The sequence below is a fragment of the Semicossyphus pulcher genome, unplaced genomic scaffold, assembly GCF_022749685.1.
Source record: "Semicossyphus pulcher isolate SPU_LCO1_2020_fin unplaced genomic scaffold, fSemPul1.0.p SCAF_23, whole genome shotgun sequence".
In the NCBI taxonomy this organism is placed as follows: Eukaryota; Metazoa; Chordata; class Actinopteri; order Labriformes; family Labridae; genus Semicossyphus; species Semicossyphus pulcher.
The window spans coordinates 11,593,293-11,620,241 of record NW_027211697.1 but is presented as its reverse complement, the minus strand read 5'-3'; the positions used below and the strand labels follow the sequence as shown (position 1 = coordinate 11,620,241).

General features: G+C 43.3%; 1 protein-coding gene across 1 annotated transcript in view; it reads left to right on the top strand.

The window, feature by feature from the left end:
* Nucleotides 1-26,713, top strand: part of grid2ipa (glutamate receptor, ionotropic, delta 2 (Grid2) interacting protein, a) — a 28,883-nt gene extending 2,170 nt beyond the window's left edge. Inside the window, exons 3-24 of the mRNA XM_069674935.1 lie at nt 961-1,293; nt 1,390-1,544; nt 11,328-11,603; nt 12,528-12,613; nt 13,534-13,603; nt 14,050-14,346; nt 14,590-14,741; nt 14,971-15,114; nt 16,176-16,282; nt 16,383-16,533; nt 17,604-17,935; nt 18,692-19,966; nt 20,201-21,115; nt 21,235-21,322; nt 21,536-21,622; nt 21,737-21,933; nt 22,036-22,191; nt 22,704-22,790; nt 22,873-23,002; nt 23,131-23,249; nt 23,337-23,501; nt 24,958-26,713. Of these exons, the coding sequence (XP_069531036.1) occupies nt 961-1,293; nt 1,390-1,544; nt 11,328-11,603; nt 12,528-12,613; nt 13,534-13,603; nt 14,050-14,346; nt 14,590-14,741; nt 14,971-15,114; nt 16,176-16,282; nt 16,383-16,533; nt 17,604-17,935; nt 18,692-19,966; nt 20,201-21,115; nt 21,235-21,322; nt 21,536-21,622; nt 21,737-21,933; nt 22,036-22,191; nt 22,704-22,790; nt 22,873-23,002; nt 23,131-23,249; nt 23,337-23,501; nt 24,958-25,038 (5,403 nt within the window). The 3' untranslated portion in view covers nt 25,039-26,713. The remainder of the gene's footprint in view (nt 1-960; nt 1,294-1,389; nt 1,545-11,327; nt 11,604-12,527; nt 12,614-13,533; nt 13,604-14,049; nt 14,347-14,589; nt 14,742-14,970; nt 15,115-16,175; nt 16,283-16,382; nt 16,534-17,603; nt 17,936-18,691; nt 19,967-20,200; nt 21,116-21,234; nt 21,323-21,535; nt 21,623-21,736; nt 21,934-22,035; nt 22,192-22,703; nt 22,791-22,872; nt 23,003-23,130; nt 23,250-23,336; nt 23,502-24,957) is intronic.
* Nucleotides 26,714-26,949: the final 236 nt, after the last annotated feature.

Here is a 26,949-nt window from a genome sequence, read left to right as displayed (position 1 = left end):
ATTGGAGCCACTAACTGGTACGTACCTCTAGCAACGCCACAGTTCTTATAATATGTTTTCAGTGTATTCAAAAAAAAAGGGCTGCCACATCCTTAGAAATACATCATATCTGTTTTTCAGGACAATAATCCAACTTTTACACTAATAATAAGAAAAAGACCCCGCCCCCTTTTTTTAAAACAAAGTTACAAAGTGCTTCACATGAATAAAAGAAAGCAAAGCAGTGTACAACATGGATAAAAAAAAGAGGACGTGTCAGTTAGCAATGCAGTCATTGCACAGGCAATTACAAATGTGGATTTAAAAATAGTGCAATAAATAAACAGACAAACGTAAATAATCTAAAAAAACGAAAGGAAAAAAATAGATTCAAGCATTGAATTAAAGAGCAGCTCCAGTCATGCTTTAAGACATAAAATGCTCTGTTTGAATAATAAATTGTGTCTGATATGTTTTTTCTGCAAAATAGGCATCTCCTCCTTCCCCCTCATTATAAATTCCCCAATCTGCATAGTCCCCGCCCACTATGCACATTTCCAACCAAAAACAAAACACGTCTCTGCCATCGTTTGGTGGTAACTTGTTAAAACTACGATGACGGTTACAGCTGGCTCGCGCATCGCTGAAGTGGTTGCCATAGGTTACACATCATGATATGCATAGCGTCACCCCGTCCATTAACAGGATTGGCTCCTTAGGTTTGTGACGTCTCAAACCTGCCAATCTGAACACGTGTTGTTCAGCCTGTCCTTGGTACACTGCAGTTTAAAATCAGACAGGCCCAGCCATGGAGATGACTGCTGATGTTGTCTGTAGCACATGAAGAACACCACATGGAGATGTTTACAAGGTTAAACACTTGATTTTCACTTGAGGGGTCTTTGAAGATGTGAAAAACACAATCGGCTCTGCATTAGTGAAAACAGCTCTAAGATGACAACCATCTTTTTTTCCCATTAGATCGACATCACCCCTGGCCCAGATGGCCGATTCGGCTTCACTATCGTCGGAGACAGCCCTCTGATGGTGGAGGACTGCATGCCCAACGGTCCGGCAGGTCGCAGCGGCCTCAAGGCTCGGGACTACGTCATGGAGGTCAACGGCATCCCAGTGAAGCACCATGAAACGGCAGCAGCCATGATCAAAGCTGCTCAGGGTCGGCCTCTGCGTCTGGGCGTGCTCAGTATGGCCCGGCGGCCCAAGCGACTGAGCAGCAGCATGAGGGTGTTGTCACAGAGCGGGGACAGCGTCAGGGAGAGTCGTGCACACAAGGCCATGGAGTTCAATAAGAAAGTGGGTGTGAAACAGACCCTTTTTAAAAAATGTTAGGCTTTTGTATCTCCAGTTCCATACATGAATAATTAATCCGTGCATTTAATTATCCATCAGGTGGAGGAAGTGCTCGGAGAGGAGCCAGATGTGAAGGAACAGCTGTTTGAGGTGCTGAAGCAGTACGCTGCTGAGAGGGATGTGGAGAGTCTGGCTGAGGCCCTGCCCGACATCTTGTTCACAGAGGAGCATCAACAGCTGATTGACAGCGTCAGGTAGCCTATCAGTCAAACATGTCTGTGTAGATGACGTGTTCATCTGGTGTAGAGTCTGCATGACAGTCTTTTAGTCCTCCGCATGTAAAGGAGTCAGATAAGAGAGAATTTCAAAGAACCCTGTCTCCCCCCTCTCCCTCTGCACTGAAGCTGATATTTGTGCAAATATAAATCAGGATAGATTTCACTGTGTGGAAAGTTCTGCTGCAGGGGGGGCTTTACATCTGGTGTCAGTATTTGTCACTGCGACGGATGCAACCAGGACAATTCTTAGATTTTTCAGCCAGCAGTGCTGTCTCATTTTTAAACTCTCGAAGGGTAAATGTGCTTAAATTTAAAAACGCTTTTTAGTCCCCTCGAGCATCGTTGGACTGAAATTGAGATGTTTTTTATTGTAAGGGAGGCTACTGTCTTAACAGAATGTCTTTAGTTTTGTTTGGAGTTTATATTTTAAATTATATTTTTAGTGTTGAACTGTAAAACATGTCCAACTTATCCAAACTGAAATAAAGAAAAAACATCCAGAAATTAAATACATTTCAATGCAATGCCTCGCAACCGCACACCCATAGGTTATTCTATTAAGCTGAGTGGGGAAGAAATATTAAACAAAGCTAAAGCCCTTTTCCCACTGGTCAAAACACCCGGCTTTTTTGCTTAGTGGGAAAGGCTACAATCGGCATTCAGACCCGGGTAATTATCGCCTCGGCTCCGATTGGCATTGATGGGAACACAAAATCCCGAGTCAACACTCTAATCTCCCCCCCCTTTCCGGCGTGATGCTAATACGCACATTGAAGTTCCGGCCACTGTCACGTAAAGAAGAACATACAATGGCGAATTTGTTCTTTGTTTCATGCAAGATGCAGCAACACTGGCAAGACAGCGAGGTGAGAGAGCTTCTTCTGATCTGAGGGGAAGAAGATGTACTAACCCTGTTTGCGGCACGTTTGTGATGTCAGACGTTGACGCAGCAGAAAAGAGACTGAAAGGAGTATACTTCACTGGCAATGGGAAAAGGGACAATCTGCATTTATTAGCAGGTCTTTTCCGGGTCTGAAAAACCCACGTCAACGTGCTAATTTTGGTGGGAAAGGGGTATAACTGAAGTTCCCATGCAAATAAGCCCTATGTTGTACTAAAACTGCACTAGGGAGAGTTATAGACAGTTCAGCTGTAGTTCAGCCTACACAACAATACAAGCACAGTGAGGGAGCAAAAACTCCCCATTAAATCAATATTGTACAAATTTCCCCTTTTGCCATTTTACTGTTAAAAGTAGGAGAAGTGTAAATCAAGAGCTCGTATAAATAACTCTGACCTGATGCAAAGCACTGACTGCTGCCCTCAGCTGCTGAAAGTCAACTTTGTTTTGCTTCTCCCCTCTCAGGTACACCACACAAGGGTATTATTAGAAATTCGCAGCTGAATATTGCATTTCTCCCTCCTCAGCACTGATGAGAAAATCAAAACCACAAACCCTGTCTCCCTGCGCACTCTTGCAATACGTTTTGTCAGTTCCCCTGCTTCTTTTAGCTCCTTCTACTTGCTCTCACGTTGTCTTTCTCTCTGTCTGACTCTTTTGTTTCCTATTTCTCCCTGTCAGCTGTGATGCACTCTTTGATACACGCTCCCAATTTTCACTGGATGCTCTTTATTCCCTCCTCTGCATACAGCTCTTAGCTGCTACAGCCCAGTTTGCTGCTGGTGGTTGAGATATGCACACACACGAAAACAGAACAACATGCAGATGCTTAGACTGCATGCACACAGTCCTTGCTTTCAAGTTCAATGCTGGAACTAATTATGAACTGCTGCCTCAGGTGAGTACCAAGAAATTATTTGCACATTTTCTGGATTTTTTTAGCGTTTAACTGGTCATGAAGTTTGATGTGAGAGCATTTTGTGGTGTTGGTCAAGAAGTCGTGTATCAGCCTTCAATTTAAATTTCTCCAGTGACTAATCCTGGGAGGTAATCTTTCCAGTAAGGACTGTGTTGTCCGGCCATCTCGGTTTCCTTCGACGAGCTCTGTGTATCACGGCTTTATTAGCATATTTCCTTCCCTAGAAAGCTGCCTGCAAAAATGCTTTGTAATGATTATTTTGCACAGTCCCAATAAATTATGCATTTTTTGTATCGTTAGAGGACTGAGAACTGTGTTAGCTGTTTCCCTCACCTTTAGTCAGTGAGAAAAGTCCAGTAACTCACAATAAGAGCTCCCTAACTGTAAATATCCATAATCACCAGAAGCTTTGACCTTAATGGGCTTTAATATGTAAAGCATTTCTTCTCCTCTTTGCGTCTCTGCCGGTGGTGTCATGGTGCCATCAGCGCTGTTTTCTATTCTTTATGCCCGTTAGGATGTGCAGATTTCACAGGGTGTTGTTGGGTTTGCATTTTTCTGTAAAGAAATTTGGAAGAGCTCTCGGTGTTTAGCGCACAAAGTGGCGATCATGTTTCTGTGGTAGGAGCTTCCGGGAGTTTCGCTTCCAGTGTGTCCACGAGCCATGCCTCAGGGTGGTGTCTGTGTTAATGGCTGCTGCTGACGATGAGATGTCTCAGGCGTCTGGACAAACATTTTACGTGGTCGTTCTCTTTTGTCGGGTAAACGTGCTTCTGATGGTATTTTTATTTGCATGTTTCAAGGCACTTTAGTTTTCATGTCTGTAAGCAAGGCAAAGTCATTAACCTGGTCCAGAGGAAAATATCCCAACAGATATAGGATACATTGCCATTCAATTTTGTACAGACATTCATGCCTGTCCCTGTTGCACCACCAATAGGTCAAAGTTCATACTTGATCTTCTGTCTTTTTTCTGCCGGGTTCACATTTGTGGCTTTAAGCGAAATGTCTCAAAGATTGTTGGATATATTGCCATGAAACACGACACACATGTACCTACCACCGTGAAGATGAATTGAACATTGTGATCCCTTAACTTCCCATAACGCCATTATCCTTTTTACATAAACAAAACAAATTACACTCAAATGAGGCTCAGCTACACCTCTGTATAGTCCTAATTATGACATGTTAGCATGCTAAGATGCTAAACTAAGTTGGTAAACTTATTTCAAACTGCATTGTGTCAGTGTTGTTCATGTTCCTATGCTAGCATTAACATGTAGTTTGGATTGGATTTATTTCAAACATGTAAAAAAAGAAGCAAGAAGGTCAAACAGAAAATAATAATTACACAAATAGAAAGTATAACGCACATTACTCGCTTAAGTACACACTTATTTAATCCCACCCCCTCTCCATAAGTCATGTTTAAATCATTGTCCAGCTTCCTTATATGTAAAATCAATAATTACACTTAAACGTACCTATATATAGTTTAAATACAAATGTATTACTAATATCAAATATATACTATGATTATTTACATAATTATTTATTGTAACCAAAAATATAAGCTCTCTATAAATCAATTTGTGATATATATATAAATGTAATTTGATCAATACACATATAAATGTATGCCTAGCTCAAAGCATGGCTGTGCCAGTAACAGAGTCTCTACCATGACTGTAGGTAAGATTGTGTGCATCTGACTTCCCTGCAGGAATACCTGTCATTGACTAAAAGATGACGAGACAACGTATAAACATACATTAAGTGTTCATGTAGGATTATATGAAGCATTGCTTTTTTCAAAAACATCAAGAAGTAAAGGTGGAGCTCTGAATATGAAACACTGTGTGAGCGTGGAGCCAGTGTGGACGTCTGAGGTGTGCAGAATGAATGCGTCTGCCACTGACGCTGAATCAATCTCTCTTATTCACTTGCTGTCTCCTCCTCCTATTTCTGTCTCTCTCCCTCTGTCTCAATCACTGTTGCTGTCTGTCTCAGTCACACACGAGCACATGAAAACTCTCCAACTAGCCCACCTCAGCCTCATAATCCGAGGGCGTATGTCAGCGGATGTGAGGTGTGCTGAACAGCCCATGAAGTCCTTCTGTGTGTGAAAACTTGACCAGCTGTGCCACACTCTGCTCAGCGTGCCTCTGTCCCTTCTCCGGTTTGCTTCGCTCTCCCACAGGATGTGTTCTATTTTTACGCAGCCTATTTCTTTTAATAAATTCTCTTTTAGGTTTCTGAAACACTTGCCAGTGTCGATTCATGAACGGCTGAATATGTAGCAGTTAGCGAGCGCTTGAACACTTGAAAGTTATGCAAAAGATTTTGTATCTGGAGTGTCATTAGAGACAATCTTGGAACACCTATTAGCTCTTTTGTTCTTGCTGTTCTGTAGTGTTATGCTAATGTATTGTAATTACAGTGAACCGTGGGCCTTTGATACTGTGTCTGTATATAGACTTCTATTTTAATTACACCGATGCATTGTCATGCAATGAATAAGGATGCAGTGCAGCCTTGTGTGTTCTGGGCCGCAGATATAAAGATGTTGTCGTATTCGTCATGCAGACATGACTGTCAAAACTTTGCACGTTCACTAATGCACATTACTCGTTCTTGCACACACACACACCCATTGTGCTGACCTGCCTATGGAAATCCACTGGGGCTCTCCTCGCTTCTCCACTCTTTCCTCTCTCCCTCCTCTCTTATTCCTCTGTTCATCTCATTCTTCCCTTCCTACTTCCACTGAGGGAAGAGTAGATTTGTCACTCACTACCTCCTACTGCCGAGTGATGGACGACTCTGTGACGAGGATTATCCTTTAACCCTCGACTAAGAAGACTTGCCCCTTGTGACCTTGACCCTGGCTTCTTTGGAGGAACGAAATATGGGAACAAAGGACGGGTGCTTCCCCAAACATGAAGTTGAAGAAGAGCTGATGATGCCGCCTGAAGTTGTTCAGGAGATGTGGAGCCACTCTTACAGTATGCTCCCTCCCTCTCTCTCCTCTCTCTTCCTTCACCTGGCTGCTTTCCGAGGCGCCAGCGAGCGTTTTTGAGATCCAGGACATCTTCCTTCTTCCTTTGTGCGGGAGAGTTTGTTTGTTCAAAACTAGATGGGGACTCACCGAGATAGAGGAGAGGCATTTGCATTGCTTAACTGAGACCAAGCACCTTCACAAAGCCCCAAAGAGCCATGGGAAGGGATAGGAGCCTTTCCAGACACTTTCGGTATGAAACTTTTCTTTCATCTCGGCAGCGTTCACTGTGCTTTGTGTTGTTTGTTCTGACATGTATTTGAAGATGCGGAAGTGTGGTCTCTGTGCGTTTGTTATCAGGATTTGTGTTGATGTGGGAAACGGGATGAGAAAACGGCTTTAAACAGCTCTACTACTGATATTTCTATCTAGTTATTTTCTGCTTTCTGATGCTTTTATTTCCACTCTGTGATTTAACCCGACTGCGTCTCAAGCTGTGCTTTCTGTTTGCATATTCATAACTGTCCCAGCTGTCAAACTGACTGATCAGAATTGGGTCTGATAATAATTGGTCTTGCAATACGTTTCCCAGCTGATTGTAATTGTCATTCATCCCTCTGTGAGCAGTGTCCTTGATCCACCCCTCCTTCAGACCTAATTATAGACCCCCCCCTCGCCCTCATTATAATTGAGGGCATCCCAAGGCCTACATCCAACTACCATTGAGGAAAGCTATGAAGTTTCTTTTCACCTGGCCAGGTGACAAGATTTGGAAAGTGAAATGTTGTCAGAAGAGTTGTTGGAAATCTGTAGTAAATCGAATGAAGTCTTGTGACTGTCATGAATACACAATAAATGGCCCCATTCTGTATAGTTTTCCCTATCCACCGATTGTTCGAGCAACCGCTGTGATGTATGAGTGTTTTGTGGGAAAGTTCTGTGGCCTACATAGCCTGTGAGTGCAGACTAAACTGCTTCATTCCCTGTAGTTACATGACCCTGGCCTAGAAAGAGCTCCAGTTCTCCACTTTCTCTCTTGTTTTAGATTTGTCTTTCTTACTGCTTGTGTCAGCGCACCTAACTCTCCACCCTTCTGCTTTTCTTCCCATGAATTCATCGATTTTGACAGCTTGTCAACCTGTCAGTTTGTCTTTAACCAACTTTTGTTTCTTTCCTCCTCCGTCACTCACTCCGCCTTTCTGTCGGCAAAGTTTACTGAGTTTGGATGGATTTCTTTCTTCTGCATACTCCTTTTTCATAACTAGAGTTGTCAGAGCTTCACTTTCTATACAAAACCGAGACTCAACATAGCGGTTCAGAGCAGCCTGGCTTCAAAGATGAGCACAGCCCTCGGGGGAAGTGTTGACTTTTTGCATAAATGCATCCTGCACTTAATCACTGTCACCTACATACACTCTTTCCCTTTACTTTCATTAAAATGAATGCCTCCATATCAAGCAGATGGAACGGTATGAATAGAAGTGCTTATCCTTCAAATGATGCCAACACTGGGTGATCAGGGTGTACTTGCACAAATTCCAAAAGCACATCCACATTTATCTTTACTCAACAAACTCTACTACTACTGATTCCTCTGATCCAATGGGTTAGAGGTTTTTAGAGACATGAGTCTTTCACTTTCCTCCCCCATTGCATTAAGCACCATCATTTCTGCTTTCTTGGTTAACAGGAAAAACTTCTATATGTAAGTGATGACTAAGATTATCCAAGGTCAGAGAAATATACAGTACATTTGTATATCTTTACCATAATTATGGTGGTAATGAGGTGAAATTAAAGGGGACCCACCAGTGATCCCTGTGGAACACCATTTCATGAATTAGCTATTTTTGATACATCTTAAGTGCAACAAACTACATTATGAGGGTGATGCTGACCAAATGACATTTTTTAATAACTTGTGAAAACTTTTTTTAATTAGCCTACCTGGCAGGTCACAAAATATTACAGAACGTATCCGACAACAAATTTAATATGAGCTTTACATAAATGCAGTGTTTTGTTCAATCTAGGAAACGTTGTCTGGGAACTTTAACGATGCAGCTATTATGCTTGAAGTAATATTCCAATGCAATTTCTATTGCATGTATGTTATTGCTGGAACAATAGAACATACGGCCAGACAATCCTCGTTAGTCTTAAAGTTCTTTAAAATACTGTGACTGACCGTTTTGAATACAGTGATGAGATAAAGAAACACCAGGATGCTCAGATGTTTTCATGGTGTAATTATCGCTGTAGGTCTTGAGTTAGGGCAGCAGATACCTGATTAGAAGCTTCCATATTGTGTTCTTCAAAAGTGGCTAAATAATAACATTCTTGATGCTCTAATTGATTGCATTGTTTGACGTGTTTTTTGTGATGTATCCTCTTGTTGTTATAGGGTTGTTATAGCTGCACAGAAAGTGCCTCCACATGTGGGAGAAGCCTTACACATAATCAAGTGGCACGCACATAAACGCACACTGTGAGTCAGCAGTTAACTGAGGACTCACTAAATTTGTGACTGTATTGTGTGTGAATAACTCCACAGGGTGGCGAGCATGATACAAGCTGTGCTCTTTCTGCAGGTCTATTGACTTAATACTGTTTGGCACAATTACACTTGCAGTATACTGCCATACATGGGATTCAAGTGCATTGCGCTACAATAAGACAAAAGCTTGGGATTCATGGAATCCAAATCTACCTTCAACAACCAGTTAAGAATTAAGTGTTAGACTAGTATTCAGGTCTAATGTTAAATTACAAATGAGTTTCAGTGAGAGTCATTGTTACAATGTTACAATGTCATGTTTCTCTGCGGACCGACTGAAGTTAGGTTCCACCACCAGGGGACTACAGAGGAGAAGAGTCTAGTTAGCTTAGGGCGCTGTTGTGATTGGAGTACCAGGCGCCTTTCATTGGCGGAGCGTAGTGGGCGGGAGGGAGTGTACACCTGGATGAGGGCGTTCAGGTAGGGAGGAGTTGTCTTTGTTGCTGTTCTGTAAGCGAGCAACAGGGTTTGATTTTGATGCGAGCTGCAACGCAATAACAAAACAAACTTCATGAGAGTGATTGTGAAGGAATGATTAGAGTGATTTGTTTCAAAACATTGCTGAAGCTGTATTGAATCTTTACGATGAGCTCAGGTTGTTAGTAGTTTTTAGTTTAGAGTGGTTTGATATTGAAGCACAATTTGGCTCTGGGTATGGTCTTAGTTTTTGTTGTCGTTTTTGGTGCGTGTTTGCTTACAAAAGCTTGCAAACTAAAATTAGTCAGAATGTTGTCTAGTTGACAAATCCCCAAATAAATATCCGTTAGCTTTCCTCAACTCTTGATTGTAAGATGTTGGAATGAATGTAACTCAATTCAAACTCAATAATTGCTCTTTGGGTTTTTTTAAACTACCGAATCGAGCGTAATCTGAGCCCCGCTTCCTCACAATGTTCAAATGTACCTGCAAAGGGACTCTGACATCTTTGAAAGCCAAACCGCAGCGCTGAGGCGGTAACATTTGAGTAAGGAGTCTCTGTGTGTATCTTGATGCACACTGGAGCCGGTGCGCTCTGAAAAACAAAAAGCTACTCCTTTCTCTCCTGCACAGAGGAAGCACCCAGGAGATTCGTGTCGCAGACAGAGAGAGATTGAGACAGGCTTGCGTTGAGGATGCAAAAGAGACACAGACAAACGAGATGCTGTTTTCATGGGTGTGAGATGGAGATGTATGTTTGTGCAGAATCACAGATGAAAGAGAAATTAAAGGGGGGGATGTGTCCTATATATTTAAAGGGAAAACACACCATAAGACCCTCTTAAAACAGCATTATTGGCTATGTTTCCTCCATTAGTGGGTCATTTGTGATGTTTTGTTATGTAATTCTCATGTTCTTGCAGATAATTGGCCGAATATAGACCACATACAGCAGACAGCACAGCCACAAGGAGTCTGAAACATCAGTGCAAAATGTCAGGTTTGAGTGCAAACAAAAAAGGGCTGCTTTCTTTATATTTGTGTGCTGATCTCACAGGGAATAAGTCTGTCGTAAAAATGCAGTCCTTCCAATTTTTACATCAAACCTCAGTTTGCATCTCAAATACAAGATCTTTGATTCATTTGATGCCGAACCTGAACGAAAAGTTATACCTTACTCTACTTGTCCGCCCTCCAGTCTTTACCCTCTACATGTCTGCAGCACACAAAACAAGCTTGAGGAAAGTGGGTGCGCATCGTCCACAAAACCATCCCTGCAACACACCAAACATCACAAACTGATATCTCAGAGGCTGGGTTTTTTCCTTTAAGAAGAAAAGACGGCATTGGGAGTTGATTATGGGAGGGGGAAATAACACAAGTATGGGGGGAGTGGAGCGTTTTCTCCCAGAGGTGGCTCCTTCTCCTTTTTTTTTTCGCATATTAGCTGTGAGCTGTCACCGATGCTGAACACTTTTACCTGCAGCTGTGAATGTGACAGGACCACACATACAAGGCTTGTCTCTTCCATTCTCTGGCGCACACTCGCTTTCTCACACACACACACACACATACACACACACACACACACAAATTAGTGCTGGATCTATCCCGTCTACCTGCCTCGGCCCTCCCATGGGACGATATGGACTGAACTATTTTTGAACCAATTAAGTGAAACCAGCAGCTGGAACACAATACAGAACAAGAATCCCTCTTTTTTTGTTTTTGTGATACTTTGGACTATGCCGGCTTTGAGAGATTAGGAAAAAGAATTTGGATTTTGTTGGGATTTTGGTTGAAATGTTGCTCTCATGTGATTGTTTTCAGTAAAGCTTTAGCTTTAATTTCTTTTCAGTAACCCGACTGCGACAGGACGCCTAGTTTCCTTCTCTACCTCTGCTTTCCTCCTGAGTTTGATCTTGTCAGTCTGAGGTCTCCTCTGATTCCACAATGTTTGCCAGGATCTTCATTCCCAAGAAGCACCGGGAGCGTTTTGACGAGGTGGTGTCCCAGAGCCTGATGAGCCGGATCAAAGGGCGGAGCTTCAGCGACCCGAGCCGTAACCACCTTCGCCGCAGCCGGAGCGAGGACCACCCTGAACGCCTCCTGGTCTCCACCCGAGCCAGCTCAGTGCCACGCACACACGCAGAGGAAGGCGTGACCCCCCCAACACGCGGCATGCGGAAGACCACCTCACTCATAGCTGGGCACTCCAGCGGCTCCACCACTAACTGCAGGTCTGTATTAAGTGTTACACTACAGCCAGTAAAAGGTCACAGGATTCTCTTTACTCATCCTGTGATTTAAGCTCCTCAGTGTTGTGCCCTTTACTTTTACTTCCCATCAGCTTCACTCTGCATGTCATTTTTAGTTTTCAAAGTAAACCCTTTTCCGAAAATAACATCTTCTCCCTATTTACGTCTGATCACATTTGTGAGAGCTGCTGTGACAGGTCTTCCTGTGAAGGCATTGAATCTATGGGAATTCAGATGAGTAGGAGCTAGAGGGAAAAACAGACCCTTTCGCACGTAAGCCAATGGGAACATAAACCTATTTAGACAGTCATGCCTGCTCTCCTGCTCCCTTCATTTGCTGCCACCTTGTTGTCAAGTCTATATGAACAGATGACAGTTTGCTCTATGCTAAGATGACAAAATCCTCATCAAATTTTCCCAGGTTAAAAGATCATTTAAAGCAAACATCCCATCACCATCTCTTCTAATAAAGTGCCCTAAGAGGCTGCTTATCTCCTCTATGGCTCTGGATTATGAGGACGTTATACGGCTCCCTTGGGATACACTGTCCATATTTAAGTAGGGTTGTTAATGCAGGATGTGAATTTAAAGCAGTCTGCTGAATATAGAAATCTGCAGGAAGTCTGCAGTTTGACTTCTTTCAGGAGGGGCAGAAGGACTTATCTGTTAAACTGCGTAGTTTGTTTCATTTGAGCAGATAACAGCAGCAACGCTGTGTGCAATTTATGTATTTGATCCACTTTGTTTCATCTATTTAGTCTATCAAAGTTTATATGGTGACCTGCGTATTATTATTATTGTTATTTGCAGAACATTAAACAATATTACCTGCTTCTCTGTTAGTTATGAGGCTTCTGCTTGTTCCTCAGTCTTGCCCTTTATCAATGTTCACATTTGTCTCTTTAGGACAGTGAGGGTGTGTAAGGGCAACATGAGCTTTGGCTTCACTCTCAGAGGCCATGCTCCAGTCTGGATTGACTCTGTCATCCCAGGTGAGTTAAAAAATGTGTGTGAACATAGCTGTTTGTCAATATCTGTGGTCGGACTTTTGTATTCCCAATTAGATGTTAGTGTCAGTGGTAAAGGTTAGAGTTAGGTTAAGTATTAAAATTGTAATCTCGAAGATCTCAGTTTTGTTCTCTTTGGCGGCCCCTATGGTGATAAACGGTAATTGCGGGAGCACACTTCCCAGATATCCAGACAGTGCTGCATGTGTGACGTCCACGGTTGGCTCCGGTTGTAACTCTTGATTTTCCTGGCTGACGGTCACTTTCCTTTTCAGACTGTTTGCTTCATCTGAGCGTCGAGTTTGTTTCTTTTTCTTTGGATTTTCACTTCTTGTTGAAGTTGTATCTGTAGTCATCCATCTTTTCTTTGTTTGTTCAGCCATAGTAGATTACTGTTTACTCGCAACACTTGCAGAGAGTGGAAAAGCAGCCGCTTAGCTCCGCCTACCCTCTCTGGCAGACCAACCACTGCTGGCTGATGGAAAACACGTCACTAACTGGGCGCCCATTTTTTCCGTGAACGTTGCCACAGACACCCAGTCTGTAATACTGCAAATGTAATCAGTGGGCCATAGGCTTAATCACCATTGTGTTACCTCATTTGGTGATAGATAGTGACTTAACAGACATTTATTTAAATGAAAATCTTTGAGATTATTACTTTAAGGAAATGAGTGTAAGTGTATGTAAAGGTGACACAAGCACATGTGCGTGTGTAAAGGTTTAAGCTGTTGTCATATATGAGTAGCCGAATCTATAACACTGTAAAAACCCTGTTTCTACCTTTAACAGAGTAATCACAATTTATAACATCCTAGCAGAGCTTCATGTGTCACCACTTTACCGCTCTGAGAAACTGATCAAATCAGACGCCTCTTCCTCTTCTTCTATTCTCTGTTCTCTAGGAAGCCCAGCAGACAAGGCCGGTCTCAAACCAGGAGACCGCATCTTGTTTCTCAATGGACTGGACATGAGGTTGAGCTCTCACCCACATTTAACTTTTTTGTTGTGCAGTTTCATATTCAAGTGCAATAGAAAAATAATTGTGTTTAATAAATATAAATATGTACGATGATGTATTTTGTTGCTCCTGGAGCTCACAGAGGTTTTGAAGGGGGTGGAAACTTCATCTCATATCTCGAATTTGAAAGAAAAACTGTTTCCTGAAAATAGCTGAAGTCAAAAGACAAGCTATGACAAGGAAGCTCCCTGGAGAATATGAAAGTGTCTTTATACTCCAGGATATGTAACATCCTCTGCAGAATACAGAAAGCTTTTCATGAGTTGTTTATTTATTTACACACAAATAGAGCGAACAGATTATTTACTGCATAGTATAAATTTAAATTGTAGGATTGAGCTTCTTCTGAAAAAGGCAATCGGCACATGCATTTAAAAGCTCTCCCTGTTGCTCCCTGTAGGACCTCCTCCCATGAGAAAGTGGTGTCCATGCTCCAGGGCAGTGGTGCCATGCCCACTCTGGTAGTGGAGGACGGCCCGCCCACTTTCAGCCTCTCAGAGCAGGACCTTACAGGCGGCGGCGTACCCACAGAACGGGCCCGCTCCCCTGTGCTCAGCTCCCTGCAGTGGGTGGCGGAGATCCTGCCGCCCAGTATCCGGGTTCAGGGCCGTACATTCGGACAGCAGCTGGAGCACCTGCTGACCATCCAGGAGAGGTACACCATCTGCAAGGCTCTGGAGAACTTCTTCCAGCACAGGTGAGCAAAGGTCGGGGAAAAAATGGGGAGAAGAGAAAAGATAGGAGGAGGCAGTGAGAGCACCCCGGAGCCACAGAGAGAGTTTCACGGGCTTTACTGCTGGTGATGAGTAAACTTGCTTTTAGAGTTAAATCGTTAAATGTTGTGTCTAGTTTCCTGCGTTTAACCACAAGTTCAACTTTGACCCTCTAATTGGAAAGCCAGGCGATCTCTGTCACCTTACCTGTTTTTCCATGGCAACAGGAATGTTGACACTCTGATAGTGGATGTGTTCCCGGTGCTTGACACTCCAGCCAAACAGGTGATCTGGCAGTTTGTTTACCAGCTGCTGACGTACGAGGAGCAGGAACACTGCCAGAGCAAGATCTCACGCTTCCTGGGATTCAAAGCACCAGGTGTGTGCTCACGTTTGTCCTTCTTTCATTCCTTTTGGTATGTTTTTAATTCCTTTCGGTGCATGTTTCTTTTGAGGTGTACATGTGTGTGCATGCAAAGTGGTTTGTGTGTGAGATCAAAACTATCATGGGGATCTATAATAAAGTCACTAGATCAGATCAACTCAGGTGCTGCAGCCCTTCATACACCTTTGCATTGCGTGTGTTCCAGTTCCACCACCACCACCTCCTCCTCCCCCTCCTCCAGAGCCTGAGGTGGCCCCCGAGCCCCATCGACGTAGCAGCTCCATGAGGGTGACAGGGACCACGTACAGGAGCAGTGTGAGGGGACGTAGCTCTGATGACCTGGTCATTGGAACACACTTGGGCATGGGTACAAAGCTTCATTAAAGTCATCATAGTCAGTAGAAACAGAAGGATCACCATGACATATTTGATCATCATCACCACCGTTGCTGTTTTTCCTTTCAGAATTCACGTTATTCTCATTGTGATTATAAACACAGTCCTGTTGAAACTTTTTTTCTTCAGTTTTTACTATAATTTCGACCACTGAATAAAAGCTTACAATATTCCCATGTAGCTTAAATCAATGGTTGGTTGGTAGGCTAATCCAGGCTCAGTTTGGGAAACTCAAGTGCAATAATAATGTAGCACTGCTGGAGTGAAATGCATGAACATAGAAAATCTGACAACTGGGCCATATTTTAAGGTAAAACAACATACTTAATAACTCATATGCTAACGTCAGGTAACAGCTAGCATTAGCATTCAATCCCTAGCTAATTTGACCATTTCATAGTGTCACATGATATGAGAAGAAGTGCCTAAATTTCGTTAGCTACAATTTTAAGCCTCTCCTATTATCTAGCAATTTAGCACGCCTGCATGTTAGCATAGCATCCCTATGGAAACGCAGGAGCTGAATGTATGGATAATGGGGAGTTAGGGTTAGCGCTGGGGTTAATTTACGCATTATTTATTGTGTGGTGTAATGCTAGAAAGTGGTTGAATGCTAACATTAGCTTGTGTCTGACGGTGGCTAATGGGTTCTCAAATTTGTTTGTTTTCACTCGATACACGGCCTGATGACCCTCCAGATTTTTAGTATCCAATGTTTTTTCAGTTGCTGATTGATCACGAGGTGGTGAAATGATAATGATTTGTCAGATTTCATGTTTATACAATTTGCAATCTGGAAACAGCAGTACAGCATCATCACAGCATTTGAGCTTCCCAACCCGAGCCTTCCCATGTCAATATGGGGAATTACTGACCCAAGGAAAGCCTGACCTCTGCTAATTTAAGCTTATTGTTGGCCCAAAACAACCAAGGCAATGCTCCTAAACTCCTTGCCCAATCTTGGAATCATATATCAGTCTGAACGCAAACCTTGTTTATATTTCAGTCATGCTAATATGTGTATTGTCGTAGGCCTGCGTTCAGAGCCCGTGCTGGAGGTAGGGATGAGGTTGGCACCAGGAGAGAGACAGTCAGGTGATGGTACATCCCTTCCCGAAACTCCCAACAACCTCACCAATGTAAGGCAAAAAGAAGGAAATAAATATTATCAGCGCCGAATCCATCATCATTAGGGCGAGAGGTCTTAATCTGGTTTCTTTTACATTTTCATAACACAAGCTGTCAGCAGTGTACGCTGAACTGGAAAACATGTATTCAGCCAAGAGGTCCAAGTCCCTGAAGAGTCGTCCTCCTCCTGCCCCTGAGAGTTTGCTGGATCTGGAGCCTCCCTCGCGCACATCCTCCCCTACAATACATGCTAACACAGGTAGCTGATAGTTTACATTTACTCGTTAGCAGGTGGAATTCTATTTAAGTGATATATTGTATAAAATGACTCGCTTGTCAACTCTGTGTGTGCGTGTGTGTGTGTGTGTGTGTGCGTGGAATGATGTAAGAGAGGGAGAATAACATGTTTAAAAAGTACTGCAGTGCAAAAGTGATAAATCCCAAGGTAGCCAACCCATTTCTGCCTCAACAGAACATCCTTGAATTTTGCATTAACTGGATTTTTTTCTTAAATATACGCTAAGCAGAGTCTCAAAATAACCCACCGCTTTCAATCTTTTTTTTCAGCCTGGCTCATACGAAAAGTTAAAGTTTATTTTGTTGAATTAGGAGATCCATTAGGGATCCACTGACGTCTTACTTAAAAGCATTATTTTTAATTTTTTAACAAGCTGCCACCTTTGTCTTGTTTTGGCCTGAACCCTGGCTTGTCTTCTTACAAGACAGACATGTTTCCCCACAGGGATGCAGGGTGCAGCCATATGGGGTAAGACCCTCTTGCTGAATCTACCTCAGGCAGGGCCAGGCCCTTGAAGGTAGTCTAATGTAGTCTCGAAATAATGAGGCTCATAAAGAGGATTTGGTGATGGTGGAAGTGGAACAGAAAAACACACAGTTACGTGTGATCTAGAGACATGTTTACATCACCTCTTGTGCAGAACCTTTTTTTTTTCAAATCAGAATCTCTTTGTACATATGCACAACCAAATCTAGTTCAATATTGACGCTTTTATCTGAGATTTAATGGGGTGGTATGTGCAGGAATTTACTTTGATTGTCTAGAAGGGAAACCGCGCAGAGATATTTTCAAGATTTTGTTGGGGGGAAAAAAAATCTTACAGTTTATGACAGGAAAAGCATTCCTGGATAGGATTTATATATGTGCAGGGTAAGAAGACCAACTTGTCAGAGACAGTAATTGATAGCCTTTATGTGTTTGTACTGCTAAAAGACAGTAGAGAGGCATTTCTATCAGGCATCGCCTTGAACATGATGCTTCAGAGATTCAGCCATCAGTATATAACTGCATACTGTATGTCTTCCTTATCCCAGGTAGTCGTAAGGGCCCCCCACTTCCTACATCCTGGCCGGAGCCACTTCCCAGCCCCCCTGCAGCCCAGTTCTATTCATCAGGGCTGACAAGCCAGACCAGTGGGGATTCCAACCCCTACATCAGCCTGGATAGTCCCCCTCCATCGCCTCCAGAGCCCCCTGACTACCCATCTAGCCCCCCCACGCACCGCAGTAGCAAGCGGCGCTACACCTTCTCCAAACCGCCGCGCTCAGAAGACACAGATCGCTTCCTGGATGCACTGAGCGAGCAGCTGGGACAGAGGGTAGCCATCGTTGATGACTTCCTGACACCTGAGAATGACTATGAGGAGGTATAGCCACAGAAGTACAGGAATGTCTTTGTTACATGAAGTAGCTCTGAAGCCATATATAAAAAAAGTTAGATCATTTGACTATAACTGACTTGATTCAGTAAGTGTATCACATTATCAAACACTATGACTCCTTAAATGTGTCCTTGTGCATGCTTTACCTTACTTATTTCATATTAGTTTAAATGTTTGCTTTGCTTCAGCTTTTGGAAACATCGCTAAGAATGCAGTAACATTCAATATCTGGAATATATTTCCTATATTTCCATAATTATGTTTCCACGCACAGACAATTAATTGTAGTCAGTCCTGGTTGCACACAAATTAACAAGCTACTTCTCACCTTATTGTTGTAAGTGAAAATACCAATGGTTGCCTGGTTTCTTGTGATAACAGGTTAATTTCCCAAGGTGTCCTATTTCCCTTTGGTCTCCTGTCTTCTGGTACAAAGTCTGATTTTACATTTGGCCTCGCATCTAAATGTAAAATATGACAGACCCTTTGACACACACACTTTACACTTCCTGAATAAGAAAACTAGGCGTAGCTGTGCGTCTTCGGTATAAAGTTGCAACAGAGACACCTTGCAACAGATTTCTTTCCATGCATGTTGTCCTATGTAGTTTTTTTGATAGACAAACATATGCATTTGAAATAATAGAAATTTGATCAACCCATATAGCTTTACAAGTGTATGACAAGAAGTTTAACTTTGACATTAAAGGGCTAATGAAGTTTAATTGGTGTTAATGCCAGGATATTGTGCAGATGGGCTTCCCAGATGAGGAGGATGAGGATAATGAAGAGGATTTGGGAGTGGACGAGGACGAAAATGGAGGATTTGTTGCCCCAGAGCTCAGCAGCCCAAGTGATGTTCAAAGCAGCAGTGGAGAAGAGAATGCCTCTTCCCTGACTTACTCTTCCTCCTCTGACCATATCCCACCGCCCCCAATGACCCCTCCGCCACCCCCGCCTGTACAGTTCAATGATCCGCCTCCTCCCCCTCCAGCACCTGCACAGACTCAGCTCCAACAGCAACAGCCACAGCAAACCCTTAATTACACCCCTGAACATTCGCCGAGAGCATATGTGCCCATTCGCCGGAAATCTGGTCCCCCTCCACCACCTCCTCCTCGCAGTAATCCACCACCCAAACGTCACTCCTTACATAAAGTGTTGCCCTCAAGAGAAGACCTACAAGTCCATGCTACCATCCAAGAGCTAAAAGCCTACCAAGAACAACAAACCTACCAGGACAGACAATCCTATGAAGAGCAACAAGCATTTAAGGAGAGACAGGCGTATGAGGAGCAGAAAGCCTATGAGGAACAACAACTGTTCCAAGAGCAGCAGGCTTTCCAGGAACAACAAGCATATCAGGAGAAAATTTTCAAAGAAAGACAAGCTTATGAAGAGCAGAAGGCGTATGAGGAGCAGAAAGCTTTTGAAGAGCAGCAACTGTTCCAGGAGCAGCAAGCCTATCAAGAAAGACAAGCATATGAACAGCGTCAAGCCTATCAAGAACAGAAAGCTTACGAACAGCGACAAGCCTACAAGGAGCAAAAAGCATTTGAGGAGCTTCAAGCCTACCAGGAGCAAAAAGCTTATGAAGAGCGTAAAGCTTATGAGGAGCAGAAAGCATACGAGGAGCAGAAAGCCTACGAGGAGCAACAAGCATATCAAGAGCAACAAATGCAACAGATCTACCAGAGCCACCACTCGATGCCTACCCAGCCAACACAGCAAAAAGCACACTCACCAATACCTCTCCAACAACTCCACCAATCCTTACCCCCACTCCCATCCCCAGACTCCAACCATCACCACTCTAGCCATCCTCTGTTTCTGATGCGGCAAGCACAGCAGCAACAGACCCACCAAAGTCATCATCATCGACGCCAGTCCCGTTCAGCCCCATCTCCCCACCATCCATCACCCCAACCGACATCCCACCAAAGCCAAAAAGGCCAGTATGCTGAGGGAATCTACCAAAGCCATCAGGGTATGAGATCCCAGCCCCACCATTCTTCTGCAGAGATGCTCAACCAGATTCACCAGGCCCCAGTCCATCACGCCTCTGCCGAGATGCTCCATCAATTGCAACAATCCCAGGGCCACCATTCATCTGCTGAAATCCTCCAGCAGATGCAACAGGTACACGCCCACTACTCATCATCGGAAATGCTCAACCAAATGCACAAAACCAAGGCCCATCATTCCTCAACAGAGCTTCTGCAACAAGCTCACCAGATGCAGCAAATGCAGCCCCACCACTCCTCAACCGAACTTCTCCATCAAGCTCACCAGATGCATCGAGGGCAAGCGCATCATTCATCCACCGAGCTGCTCCATCAAATACACAAACCCCAGGCTCACCACTCTTCCACAGAGTTGCTTCATCAAGCCCATCAGATACACCAACCCAAGCCACATCACTCTTCCACAGAGCTTCTGCATCAAGCTCAGCAAGAGCCGGCCTCCCTCCCAGTTCAGCTAAATCGGGACGGCCACTCCCATCAGAGCCGGAGAAGTCTTAAAGGCCACCATCAGACCCAAGTGTCCCAGCAAGGGAGACACCAAGAGCAGCAGACGCACCAAACCCATCACCCCCAGCCCACAAAACCTTCTCCCCAAAGACCACACTCTATCCAGCAGACCCACCACCACTCCAGCACACCTCAGATCCACCATATCCACCATATGACCCCTCAACCACCTCCACAGGACTACCAACACCAGATCCATGTCATCCACCCTCCCCAGCAGCCCCACAGACCTCAGCCCCTTCTCTCCACCTTTCAACCCCTCCAGCCACACCAGCCAACCCTCTCCACTTTCCAGCCTCTGCCCCAGCACCATCAATCACAGCATCAAGTCCAGGCCTCCACCCAAGCCACCCGACCACAGTCCCAGCCCTCACATCACCTGCTGCAGTCCGCACACCAGCCACCAACTCAGCCCCACCACAAGCAATCCCATGGCCAACCCCAGTCCCTCCCCCACTCGCTATCTGACCCTTCAGAGCACCTGGAGCCACCGCCGCCTCCCCCCTTGCCCCCACCCTGTTCCCCTCCACCCTTGCCCAGGCCGTCACTCTCCAGGATGGACTCTAACCACATGAGTGTGAAGAGGCTGCGCTGGGAGCAGGTGGAAAACTCTGAGGGGACTATCTGGGGACAGGTGAGCGTGAGGGGGTCAGACATGGGCCTTCTTGAAATGTAATGACATTTAGATTTAGAATTCCAAATTGAAAGTCGTACAACTGTAATTCACATAGCACCATATTTATGTCTTTGTAGTTGGGAGCAAATTCTGACTATGACAAACTGCATGACATGGTGAAGTATCTGGATCTTGAGCTGCACTTTGGGACACAGAAGAGCTCCAGTGAGTACAAGTGGCTGTACACATACTATGTGCATTACTGAACTAACAAAGAACTTCCCCGTTCCTGTTCTCTTAAATTATTATGTTCTAGTGAATTTGCTCTTTGGAAATCAATATTATAAATCACATAAAATCTTCATCCCCATTAATTTCACTCCTGTCTACTATGTACCTGCACAGCGTCTGGGCTTTGTACTAACACTTGTCTTGTAGTGCCTGCTTTGGAGCCGCCCCCACTAGAAACCTTCAAGAAGAAAGATGTGATTGAAATTCTGTCCCATAAGAAGGCCTACAATGCCTGTAAGAATAAAATTATTCTGACATTATAGCTCATTGATGGTTCAGTATTAGGAAATATATATCATACACATATAGGACAATTATTATCATTGTTTTCCTTCCTTTTACAACAAGCCATCCTGATAGCCCACCTGAAGCTGTCTCCTGGGGAGCTGCGTCAGGTGCTGATGAACATGACCACTGATAGGCTGGAGCCAGCCCACATCAAACAGCTGCTGCTGTACGCCCCAGATGCAGAGGAGGTCAAAAAGTATGAAGAGTACAGGCAGGACCCCAGCAAGCTCAGTGAGCCAGACCAGTTTGTGTTGCAGGTACAGTCAAACAAAGTGAATTGTGTGGATGTGTCTGAATCCATGCGCTGTATTTGAGTTGGTCATCACTAACCTATTTGCTTGCTGCGTATTCTACATCAGATGTTATCAGTACCGGAGTACAAGACCCGCCTACAGAGCCTTCTCTTCAAGTGCTCTCTGCAGGAGAAGACAGAGGAGTTGAGGGGTTCGTACGACTGTCTCTACAAGGCGTCAGTGGAGCTGAAGACAAGCAAGAAGCTGGCGAAGATTCTCGAGGTAGCCACAAGTATACTCAAAATGAAAAATAATATATCACAGCATTAATATGTTATTGTTTATAGAAATAAATATGGCTGCAGTGATGATACTTTCACAATTTCCTGTGATTTGTATACAACACACCTGCACTGTGGGACGGAAAAGTGAAGCTTATTATGATGTGCCTTAAGCCTGCATTCTTCCTTAAGGCCAGCAGGGGGCAAATCCACTGGTTGCAAAAGTAGTGAGGCTGTAGAAAAGTGAGAAGTAGGATCAGGATAGAGGCATATCAATGCATCTCCACCCTTTTGTCAAAGTATGGTTACAAAACATGCTGGTGACAGCCAGAATACCAAAACTTCACACAGCAATGAAACTAGACAGCATGCGTTGATTTTTAAGGATATTTTACTTTGAAACAAGACATCAAGAATGAAACGAGATGTAGAAAAACTGTTGCAAATTAAAATGTAATGTTGTTATTACAGCTCTTCCTGCTGCATTCTGTCTTTCTGAACGTCTTCCTTTAGTTTGTGTTGGCGATGGGGAACTACCTGAATAACAGCCAGCCTAAAACCAACAAGACTACCGGCTTCAAGATCAACTTCCTCACAGAGGTACATCTTACATTATTAGATATTTATGACAAAATAATTGTGTGTTTTTTATGCTTATGTAAATTAACTGTGTCCTCTGCAGCTGAGCACAACTAAAACAGTGGATGGGAAGTCGACGTTTCTACATATTCTGGTCAAGTCGTTATGTCAACACTTTCCTGATGTGTTGGATTTCTCCAAAGATTTAACCATGGTTCCTCTTGCAGCCAAAGGTAAAAACATCTTGTTTTACCTCTAAAATATACTTTATCAAGTTTTATATTTTAATGTTCTTGTTTTACATTTGTCATTGATTATAAGTGTGCTTTCCCTCTGCTTCTATTTACCTGAACCACTGCAGTAAACCAGAGGACTATCACATCAGATCTGAATGACCTTCATACAACCATCCAGGAAATTCGCTCAGCCTGTCAGAAGATGCCTGCGACCGCTGAGGACCGTTTTTCTGTCGTCATGAGTGTATCCTTAACAAATGAGGGGGAAAAAAAGCTCACAAAGTAAAAGGTATGATGAAACGTTTGTGTCCCTTAACTCCTGTGTGTGTAGAACTTCCTGGAAAACAGTCACCCAGCAGTCCAGTCTCTGGAGTCCCTGCAACAGAGAGCTATGGAAGAATTCAGCAAAACTGCCTCTTTCTTTGGAGAAGACGGGAAATCTTCCAACACTGAGGCCTTCTTTGCTATCTTTGCCGAGTTCATGGGCAAGTTTGAGGTGAGCCAGGACGATTCATTCGTTCGAATAAGTTGTCACATCCACATTTTACACTAGAAACTCTAAGCATGTTACCCTCGGTAGCTCTTTCTCAGCATTCTCCAGTGTGTTAATGTGTTAGACACTTGCCTTCATTAATGATTACCTCATTACTTTCGGGATTTTCTACTGTGCCAGTGTTTTGTTTTTATCAGTGTGTTTAGTAATGAGCACATCCTGTCGTTCATCAAAGATAAAGAGAGAAAGTCTGCTGGGCTACGTTGCTGATAAAAAGCAACAAACAGAAGCAGAATAAGACGCTGTGTTGCAGCCTGGCAGACCCCTGTGTCTCATTATTTTCCACCAGGAAGTCTTTTTAATAATTTAATAGCTTAATGTGAGCTCAACATTCGGGTTTATGTGAGCACAAAATAAAGCACAAACAAATTATAAAATAATCATAAATGAATATTCGACAGAACAAAATAGTATGTATCACAAAAACAGTTAAAGACCCCCTCCAGTTAAAATCAAGTGTTTAACCTTGTAAACATCTTCATGTGGTGTTCTTCATGTGCTACAAGACATATCAGGGACAACATCAGCAGTCACCTCCATGGCTGGGCCTGTCTGCCTTTAAACTGCAGTGTACCAAGGACAGGCTGAACAACACGTTTTCAGATTGGCAGGTTTGAGACGTCACAAACCTAAGGAGCCAATCCTGTTAATGGACGGGGTGACGCTATGCATATCATTATGTGTAACCTATGGCAACCACTTCGGGAGCCAGCTCTAACTGTCATCGTAATTTTTACAAACTGAGGACTGACTACTTACATTAACGTTACTACTACTAATTACTACATTTCAAGCTAGCTAAGTTTCAACAAGTTGCCGCTAAACGATGGCAGAGACGTGTTTTGTTTTTGGCTGTAATTTTTGGGAAAGGAGAAAGGTAGCATATAGTGGGCGGGGCCTAAGCTGATATGGGAATTTTTAATGAGGGAAAAGGGCGCGGGGGGCTGGAGCTTATCCCAGCTGTCATTGGCCGAGAGGCAGGGTACACCCTGGACTGATCGCCAGTCAGTCACAGGGCTGGCTCATAGAGACACACAACCTTTCGTGCTCACACACAATTTAGAATCACCAATTAACCTGATGGCATGTCTTTGGACTGTGGGAGGAAGCCGGAGTACCCGGAGGGAACCCAGGCATGCATGGGGAGAACATGCAAACTCCACACAGAAAGGCCCACTACATCCAAACCGGGGTTCTAACTACGAACCTTTTAGCTGTGAGGCAACAGCACTAACCACTGCGCCACCGTACAGCCCCAGAAAAAACAAATCAGACACAATGTATAACTTCAAGCAGAGCATTTTATATGTCTCAAAACATGACTGGAGCTGGTCTTTAAAAACCATAGTAATGAATGCGTTCATACTGGCTGATTAACCCTGTTGTTTCTTTACCTCAGAGAGCTCTCAGTGAGTGGCAGGCGGCAGAAAGCCTGAAGAGCCCCCGGAGTCCACGGATGCCCTCCCCACTGGCCTGGTAACACACATACATATGTAGAGATGACTGCATAATTCCTCCTCAGACATGACTGTATGCACACAGCGTGCGTGCGTCACCACACTCAGTGCACAATACGAGCAAAAAACACGACTTTATGTAGTAATGTGTTTTGGGGAAAACTTTTGCATCAAAGATGGACAATTAGCTTTATACCAGTGGTATAGTATATTCTGTATATCCTCTCAAAGTGAAACAGAGTTTTTGTTGAAGTCTAAAACTTAAATGGCTAAGACTACTACATAGAAAACATCTTTGTTTGGCTGTCAAGGTATCTCTAATATTTGGAAGATCAGTAACTTCCTTTAAGTTAAGATTACTTTCTCTAAGAGTTCAGTGGTATTACAGGTCTACAGTCAAATCTATGTTTTATATATAATTATAGCCATGAGTAAGATATAGAGTTACAAAACGTTATCCTGAATTAGGTGTTTAATTAATTAACACACATTCACATTAGCGCCCGACCAATATATGGGTCGTCCAATATGAGCCTATCAAAGATCTATCTGTATCTGCGTGTATGTTTAACTGATGCAGTTAATGCAGGAAACAAAGCCCTGGGTGATTTAGGACTGGCGTCATCACATATTTACAACTCCATTGTTTACAATACTCCCAGCACATGTAGCAGAGCATCACAGCTGAGCAGACAGTGGTAGAATTGTCTTTTATAAAATGATTTGTTTAAGAAAGCCGTCTTCTGAGTACATTTTTCCCTTTTCAAATGGGTGTCCATCTCAAACATCCCGGTCCTGACGGGCTCCTATTCACACTTGTTTGGGAGAAACCACTAAAGGAGTTTACATGTGCTCTATTTTTGTAAGCTGCCCACCACACTGAATGTACGTAACCTACTGACTGACTAAGTGTAGCTTATTATCTCAAGTAAATAGGTTTTGAAATCAGCCGTCCTGATGACAGATTCTTCATTTACTGGATTATATTTATGCCTTGCTGTAAGCGGATCATCCAAACTCCTACCACGTCAGTTACAGCCATTTAACTTCATTTTTCTATGCTACTGTTCCTGTGTGATACTTATCTTCTAATGCTGTTAACTTGTACATACGAGACAATGTCAGTGAGAAGTTGGCACTTGTTTTTATAAAAGATCATTTTAAGTGCTCTGAGGATCATCGACAGTAATCACAGGAAACAGAGGTGGGATTATGTGGAGCCAACAGCGGGCAGCGTGCAATATGTGTGTGTGTTAAGCTGTGTTCCACTGTTCAATATTACACTCACTAAGCTATGACAGAGATATATTGTGTGTTTACTGTACAGAATGAGAGTGGATTTATAGAAAACAGATGCTCTAAAAAATACTCTATGAAGCATTTTGTTGATTTCTTGTATTACACGAGTATTTATTTTATGTTGTGTCGGACTGTAAAGTTATACCACTGAGAGGAGAGCAGTGTCTTTAAGTACAGTGTGGCAGAGCAGCTCCTCGGATGCTCTGTGAAACATGAAGTGATGTTTTAAAACGGTAAGGCAAATTATAAAGATAAAAACGATGTGTTTTTACTGTTTCTTTCTGCTATAATTACAGAATGTAAACCTCTTAAGCATTGCTGTCCATTTAATGCCTATAAAGTGTTAAGTCTGTATTTTGTATTATATCCTAACAGCGCTGAAACCTATAAAGAGTGGTATGAAACCTGATTTTGCCTGGATGACTGTTTGATTATATATTAAAAGGGATGGTCTGGTGTGGTGTAATACAGGACGGAGAGGAGTCGCATCAAAGACCTCACATACGCCTGTTTCTACCTGCATTCATGTCTTTCAGAGATGTTCTGATACTGTTTTCTTTCCCAGTAGCAATAGCGAAGCTTAGACTAGAAGTATAAATAAGAAGACCAAAAATATACACATTATTATTACTTTT